At 43.3% G+C, this 8,241-nt stretch overlaps 1 protein-coding gene across 3 annotated transcripts; it reads right to left on the reverse strand.

Annotated features, from left to right (window-relative positions):
* Window positions 1-1,867: 1,867 nt before the first annotated feature.
* Window positions 1,868-8,032, reverse strand: adm2b (adrenomedullin 2b). Of its 3 annotated transcripts, none has more exons than XM_045688247.2 (3): window positions 7,875-8,032; window positions 7,383-7,619; window positions 1,868-3,124 (listed from the first exon to the last, which is right to left on the reverse strand). In XM_045688247.2, the coding sequence occupies exons 2-3, from the start codon at window positions 7,481-7,483 to the stop codon at window positions 2,692-2,694; spliced, it is 534 nt and encodes a 177-aa protein (XP_045544203.1). In that variant the 5' UTR covers window positions 7,484-7,619; window positions 7,875-8,032; the 3' UTR covers window positions 1,868-2,691. The 3 variants fall into 3 exon arrangements, with proteins under 3 accessions (XP_045544203.1, XP_045544204.1, XP_045544202.1); XM_045688248.2 differs by having other exon boundaries at window positions 7,383-7,633; window positions 7,875-8,030; XM_045688246.2 differs by lacking the exon at window positions 7,875-8,032 and having other exon boundaries at window positions 7,383-7,865.
* Window positions 8,033-8,241: the final 209 nt, after the last annotated feature.

Here is an 8,241-nt window from a genome sequence, read left to right on the forward strand (position 1 = left end):
AGCAGGAGCGGTAGAGATACTCTGAATGATCGGCTATGAAAAGCCAACTGACATTTACTCCTGAGGTACCGACCTGTTGCACCCTCTACAACCACTGTGGTTATTATTATTTGACCCTGCTGGTCATGTATGAACATTTGAACATCTTGGCCATGTTCTGTTGTAATCTCCACCCGGCACAGCCAGAAGAGGACAAGGGCCACCCCTTGTAGCCTGGTTCCGCTCTAGGTTTCTTCCTAGGTTCCGGCCTTTCTAGGGAGTTTTTCAGAGCCACCGTGTTTCTACACCTGCATTGCTTGCTGTTTGGGGTTTTAGGCTGGGTTTCTGTACAGCACTTTGTGACATCAGCTGATGTAAGAAGGCCTTTATAAATACATTTGATTGATTGGAGTTGACCATCCTAGATCAGAGATAAAACTAACTACATTTAGAATGTTGTGTAACAGCTGACTAAAGACATGGCATTCAGATCAAGAACACGCAAAGTGCAGCTAAGAACATTTACACGATAACACTTTTTGCAACTTTGCAGTATTTCGTTTTTTTTGTGTGTTATTTCTTACATTATTAGCCCAGAACATTTTCTGTGTCATTACATACAGCCAGAAATAGCTTTTGGATATCAGAGTGGTGGTAACTCACCAGCATAATTTTTTTTATTTAGCTAGGCAAGTCAGTTAAGAACAAATTCTTATTTACAGTGACAGCCTAAGAACAGTGGGTTAACTGCCTTGTTCAGGGGCAGAACAACAGATTTTTACCTTGTCAGCTCGGGGATTTGATCTAGCAACCTTTCGGTTACTGGCCCAACGCTCTAACCAATAGGCTACCTGCCACCCCTTACCACTCAAACGAGCCCAATATATTCATTTTGACAATAGGTATTCTGACGGTTAAAGCACCTGGGATGTTAGTCCATCTACTGAGGTCGGATTGAGTTGATTTGAGTATTTTGTAAAAGTTTCTGCCAATGGTTTTATCTAAGGAAGGAAGTATATATACTCCCAAATATTTTAAAGGGGAAACGATTGGGATTCCATAAATAGAGATGGAGCCCTCCGTTGGGGTCTTGAGGCAGTAGGCTGATTTGGTTAGATTCATTTTATAATTTGAGATTAAGATTAATTTCTCTATCATCTTCAATGCGTTTGGAAGCGATTGAGATACATTGTCTAGCAAAACACTGTCCACGTATAATGAGATGAAGTGATCACTAGATTTGAGGTAAATTGGTGTCATTTCCTTCGATTGACAAATTGTCTGGGCCGTAGGTTCCATGAATAATAAAAATAGCATATGAGAAGTCGATGATATCATATTTAAGTCATTTCTTGCCGAATTGTGATTGTGGTCTTCAGTTCTGTCCCCAGAGAAGCTTCTGCTCCTGTCCTGCTCCAACACCTTCATTTAATAGCGGCATCAGTTGACATGTGGTAGTGCTGGTCTGGAATGAAAGCTGATGGTGTAGACAGTATCTTTATCTCTGTGGTATTGATCTGTCAGCAGTATTTTATCAGAGACTGAGAAAGAAGGATACTGGACGTACGCACGCACACAGACTAGAGGCCACAGTGTGTGAGGCTTGTTTCCATGCAGCCCTGGACCACTTCATACACTAATGGTGATTGGAGATTGAGAAAGTGACCTACAGCGATGCAGCCGTGATGACCCCAATAATGAGTCATGGTGAACTAGATCACGCAAGAGGAGCGAGGTCACCTCCTGTCACACTGACCTTTGACCTTGACAGCAGTGTGTGTGTTCTGTATCTACAGTAGTCATTGATTAGCTTGTGCAGGAAGTGTTATTGTGGACATGGAAAGTGGTGGCTGGTTCTCTGTCACACAGACACAACACACTCACAAGACACATTTAAACACATACTCTTTATTAAATATGACAGCTTATACAAAGATAGACTAAGATGAATAAAACAGACAATGTACATTTGTTTCGGCCACATTCGTTTCACTGGTTTAGTCAGTGAAAAATTTACAACAAATAAACTTGAATAAATTTAAACATATTTAAATGTTCAAGTCATAGCAAACATAAAACAGTATTTACTTTAAAAGTGCTTTACGGGTTTCTAATATACTTGACCTAGTAGCTCACTAGACACACATCTAACATAGGAAATAGGAGCTACATATCAGACTTCATGGGACAACATGAGATTAGGAAGCTTTATAGGGCAATATGGGACTGTGAAGCTTCTTAAGGCTGTTTGGGACTATGGGGGGCTGTGACTGGTTAGAGCCTGTAGAAAAGGTGGTGTGGTGTGTCTTGCTCAGGACATACATCCTAAACTTTTGAGCGAGAGAGAGAGTGAAAGAGTGAATGTGAGAGCGAGAGAGATAATTGAAATTGAGAGTTTAGAGACACACAAGAATATAGGGATGATCACGGAGAGGGGATTGTAGATCAGCTCAGCTCATTGGGGACAGGAGTAATGACTCTAACTCAGAACAACAAGGTATTACAGACCTCCTTCCACCCTACCCACAGTCAGCACTTAAAACTCTTAAGTTTCTTCCACTACCTTGCATCTGACCCACATTCTGCTGTTAGCTGTGTATAGGTTGTCTTGTTGATAAATGTATTCAGATGTGGCTCTGCCTGTGTGTTGCTTGTTGATTACGTTATTCAGCTGTAGCTGTCTGTTTGTTTGTTGGTTGCCGATAAAGTTATTCAGCCGTAGCTGTGCGGGCTACGGGGGTTGATGGGGGAGGAGTCTTGTCTCCCACTCTGTCCAATCAGCTGGTAGAGTCGGTGACTGAGGTTCTGAACTTGACAGGTTCCCAGGACACACCCCACCCTCATCAGCTGACCCTGGCCACGCCCACCGCTACCGTTGGCATGACGGCGACCCCGTGACGTCCCCTCTCTAGAGAGGTGGTAGTTCTGGTCAGGCAGTGGACTGGATGGCTTGGCCAGTGGGCCTTCATGGTCAGGCATTAGGTTAGACTGCCTCGGGGGTCCTTTAGGGAGCAGGGCCCTCCAGACGGCCCATCTGTTTCTAAGGGCAACGCTGTCGTCCAGGGCAACAGTCGGGCTGACAACCGTCGCCATAGTGAGAGACGAAGACGACCCAGGTGTCCAGGAGGTTCTGGATAATATAAACCTAAGAGAGAAAGAGAGAGACAGTCACATACATGCCGCAAAAACACGTACACACACACACACACACACACACACACACACGCACACACACACCAGTCAGGTACAGCAGTCAGGTACAGCAATTACTACTTGGATTTCTGAGTGTAATTTGAGCATTGAGACGAGGAGGAATGTTTCAGACACACTCGGAACAGGTGTCCTGAGGAGAGCTGAGAGAGGCAGAGAGCGAGAGACCTCGCTCCAGAAATATGCTGTGCAAGAACCTCATATTCCAGACACAAATTAACTTGGCTTTTTTAATATACTGTATAGGAGAAAATGTCCAGTTATACAACTCATACAGAAATGAGTGCCATGCTTATTAATGTTTCTATATTTAAGTTAAAGCCTTACGAGACATTTCTAGGTATTCAGTCAATGATTGCAGTCTCATATGATTAGTAATGTATTTACAGTTAATCAACAACACCTCTTTATTTTTTAAGTCTTAAGAAATGTCTAAACAACACACACCAGAGAGAGAGTGAGAAAGAGGGGGAGAGACTTCCTGAGACCTACTCAGTCAAGAGCCTCTACTCCTCTTCTCTATTTTAATGCTTCATCTTTTATACTTAGGCTTTTCACCTCCCTCCCTCCCCTCCTTTCTTGTCTCTCACTCTACTACAATGGCCTCTCCCCTCATTTTCACCCCACTCTGTCTTCATTCCCTCCCTCCTTTATCCAGCAGTCTGAGTGGCAGTAAGAGGCTGTCTGATGAGTTGTGTGACCTGCCTGAGCGATTATGCAACACACAGACACACAGCCAGCCACCTACCCACCCACACACTAAAGACACGCTGTACTCGGTGTACGAATTACCCTGCATGAGCCATGAGCTCCCATAAAGGCAACAAAAGTTAAACTTTGGGTCGGTGTCTCTAAATAATGCTAATTTAACCATTTGATTTAAATGCAATTTTGTACTGCTACAGTGGTAAATATGAAAATAAAAACGTATTCTAAATTGAACGAAAACCCCCACCTCTCTCTGTCATGGTTTAAACTGTAATTCAGCCACTTTTCATGTTTCCCGACTTTCCTTTTTACAAAAAAGACGCATCAATTAATTCAGGTTACAATCGTTGAATGTCATTACACTTTATGGTGTTGTGTAACAGCTGTGTCTTTCCATTCATCAAACGGCGAGTGCACAGTGTACTGTTTGGATGCTGGAATTATTTTGCAGTGGACGAATGTGCGCAAGTAGCCTACTTTTTGAAGGAATTTGTTTGACAATCACATGAAAACATCATGACTGGTTGCGTTCATGCCACATTAAAAGTTACTACATTTTTACAGTTAAATTGCCGTTTTTATTAGGTCCATAAAAAAATGGGTGCACATGCAAATGTGTCCACACATAGGAGGTCCCGTGAAGAAAACAGAGGTCCCTCCAAATGTCATGATATAATTCACTTTGACTGTACTGCTAAAACAGTCCTTTTCTGTGTCTATCCCTCTGTCAGCCTATGTTTGTATGTGCGTGCGGGGATCACACAGCGCGTTGCAACATTAGTGTTTATGTTACCTGAACCCTTTTACACACAAAAAAATATTAGTCCGTGAATGGGTAATGGCCTGCGAGTGTGCGTGTTGATAACAGGAGACACAGTGTCTGCTTCAGAGTCTCATTCATCTCTTTCATCTGACAACCTACACACACACACACGCCAAACAAAAGTAAAAGCAACTCTGACTGGTAACATGAAAATCCATGGTTTAGTCCTATGTAAAAGAGACCTAGCCTGGAATCCTGAATGTCTCTCTGTTTCACTACTATTTCACTTCACTGATTCAGTTCCACTAATAGAAGGCCATTTTGAATACTGCAGAAAATAAATGGTCCAATCAGCGTCTCCTCAGAAACGATGGTAGGTTTTAGAAAGACTTAGTTAGAGGAGGGTGACACTAATTCAGGTCTCGGATCAGGTGACTCCACTGTATGATGGGCTAGCCAACCCTACCTAGTTAGCACCCTTCCATCCTTCAATTGTCTTCCTCCAGATGCCGTCATTCTAATGTGACGAGTGTGCATAAGCTATATCAACTCATGGAGGGATTACAAACAGTCCATGTTCTCATTACTCTCTATGCCATTTGCATGTGTACTGTAGCTGTTATTTTATGGCATTAGTTGACAAAATGAAGATTTCACTGTTATTGTTTACTTTTACTGTCACACTCTAGAAAAACAAGCTTTTGTTATGAGCTCAAACCATTTTCAACACCATCTGCCCAAACTATAGTGTATGTGAGGTAATGTAGGCCTATCTTTAATATCCAGTAATCCAGTGTGTTATTCTCTGAAGGGACATCATGACCCCGTGGAAAATGGCTGCCATATTAAACCACACAGGTCAAAGGTCACAGAGACACACACATTCTCTCTGTTTCCAGACCCACTGGACATCAGTGAAATGTTAAACGTTAGCTGTGCATTAGTAGGACAAACACGTGCACCCTACACCTGACTTCCTGGCAGTTATAGTGTTTTCTTATGCTCTATGCACCATTAAGACACACAGACACACACACCTCTCTACCGGTTTGGAGCGCCAGGACCACCTGGGGATCGTGTCAGAACAAGGTCGTCTCCGGAAGAAAAAGGCACTTGGCACCAAAATGTAGGCCACTGACCAACCACCATCCGCTACTTGTGTGTGTGTGTGACATATGATTCCCTCAGATTACACAGACCCACAAAGAATTTGAAAACAAATATAATTTTGATAAACTCTCATATCTATTAGGTGAAAGAGAGAGAGAGTGATTGAGAGAGAGAACAAGAGAGAGGTGGTGATGGCCCCCTCTATGTGACTAACAACGATTGACTGGTGTGGAAATAAAGATAAAGGTTGGGTGGAGAGAATGAGAAACAGCTACTGTGTCTGATCAAATGATAAAGTCTGCAGAGATCTGATGAAATACTGATTCTAGCATCAGACTACTGTACCAGATCACTACCTCTGAATACGGAGGGGCTGTGTGTGTGCGTGTGCGTACGTCCATTTGTGTGAATAAAGAGCTACTCTTGCATTCCTCCCAGGTTAGACCCCAGCATGAGCCCTGAACCAAAGAGAAGCACACACCAACCATCTTTCACACACCAACCACTTCAGATGAGAGAAACACTACTTCCCTACTTCTCCTTCCTCTCCTCCGCCTGTCCTTTTCAACTCTTTACATGTCTCATTTATTTTACATTTTAGTCATTTAGCAGACACTCTTATCTAGAGTGATTGGTTCCCCGTGGGAATCAAACCCACCATGCTGGCGTTGAAAGCGTAATGCTCTACCAACTGAGCCACACAGGACCTTTATCACTGTAAGACACCCACCACACGCACATATCCACATGTGACAGGTTATAATAAACATGTGTAATGTTGGGTGGAGGACTGGAGAAACACTGTGGTAAGATACCATAACTAGAACCTGCTTCATTAGTTAGCATTCAAAACACAGCTTCCAGAGAGATACTGGTCACTACAGTTGGTCTCTGATAAAGCAATTTACTTCCTACTATAAACACACACCAACACAACTGTCCACACAACAGTAAGCAACACACTGCCCCTCAACCTTCCCTCACAAACTGAGGTGTTAATATTGTGTATCCGTTTTCCCAATCCTTATTAAATCACAACGGAAACAAACACACACGCACACACCCGCACAGCCCTCCACCTCCCTCATTCATTATACAGGGTCATTCTACCGGGGGCTTTTAGAGGAATTACCTCATTCTGTTGTTGTAACCTTTTCACACATAACTTACTGCCACTGCAATGGCCAGACAGAGAGAGAGGTTAGGGGCAGGGTGTGTGTGTGTGTGTAAAATAAAGAGGGGGGGGGGGGGGGGGGGGGGGGGTATAATTTATGTTCCATCTCTCCCTTCCACCTAATACACTGAAGCAGACACACACATCGCAAAGACAGATATGATGAACCAAACAATGAACACAGAGGTTGGCCCACAGCTCTGTCTGAATCAATATCATTAGTTCATACTGTCTCTTCTTAAATATGTTGCATTATGGACTGCTTGATCTCCATCCTTCAAAATAATAATAATGTAGACACCTTATTTTGCCTTGCACCCTCACCTCCTAAAACCTAGGACTAGCATACTGTAATTTGATTGATTTACTACAGTAGTCTAGAGGTTTGTAGCAAAACGATGTTATATCAGTCACAGTGATAGTGTGAAGTGGCCTTACCTGTGTGGCTGTGTCCGGGCTGGCCGCGGCAGGGCCAGGGTGTGTGTCTCCACGGTTAGCAGGCTAAGGCAGCAGAGCCATGCCGGGAACAGTGAGGGCATGGCGGCAAGCGGGAGTCACAACCCTCGGGTACAGGTTAGAACAGGACAGAAAAGCTCAACTGAAGAAAAACTCCACTGTTCTCAGGCAAAGGCAGAATCTCCCCTCACTGAGTTTAGTCAGCGCACCTGTTGAAGTCTAGAAGAAACATACTTGGAATTCCTTAAATTAAGTAACTATCAGTATATCATAACTAAGGTATTTAGTTGTAAACTAATTGCGTGACAAAATAGCAGCAATTTTGCGAAATTCAATGGCAAAACAATGCGTCAAGATTTCATGACAAAAACATTTAAATCAACTTTTCAACTGTTTAAATTATTTAGAATATCGCTTTCCTGATTGAAAATCACCTAAACAAGATTATATTAACAGTCCTAGTAGGCTACTAACCTAGTTTGGTGTTAATAATTATCAGTGTAGTCTCGGTTGCGTCTTGCGGGTTCAGACAGAACTCTGGAGATAGTGCGCTGGCATGGCGCGCCTTTATAGTTCGGGAGCAGGGCCTGATTAATGCAGGGGCTTAAAGGGCTGAAGCCCCGGCACCCCAGCCCGTAAGGGGCCCTTGAGGTAGAGAAACATTTTGAAAAAAAATGTTTTACTGCAACCGCCAACCACAGGAGCCCGCTTTCAATGAGTGTAGATAGCCTGCTGCTGCTAATCATCAGCTGTGGGAGGAGAGGAAGTGGGGGGACCCTGCTTTGATTGGGGACAATAAAAGGCCACTCTTAAATGTGCATTTTTGTCACACAACAAAATG

Source organism: Salmo salar, chromosome 10, assembly GCF_965601325.2.
Source record: "Salmo salar chromosome 10, fSalSal1, whole genome shotgun sequence".
Classification (NCBI taxonomy): domain Eukaryota; kingdom Metazoa; phylum Chordata; class Actinopteri; order Salmoniformes; family Salmonidae; genus Salmo; species Salmo salar.

Bases quoted from the DNA above. Each gene is read 5' to 3' on its own strand.
- adm2b (XM_045688247.2), bottom strand. From the start codon at position 7,483: ATGCCCTCACTGTTCCCGGCATGGCTCTGCTGCCTTAGCCTGCTAACC. The intron at 3,125-7,382 runs GTAAGGCCACTT...TTTCTCTCTTAG, and splicing joins GCCCGGACACAGCCACACAG to GTTTATATTATCCAGAACCT.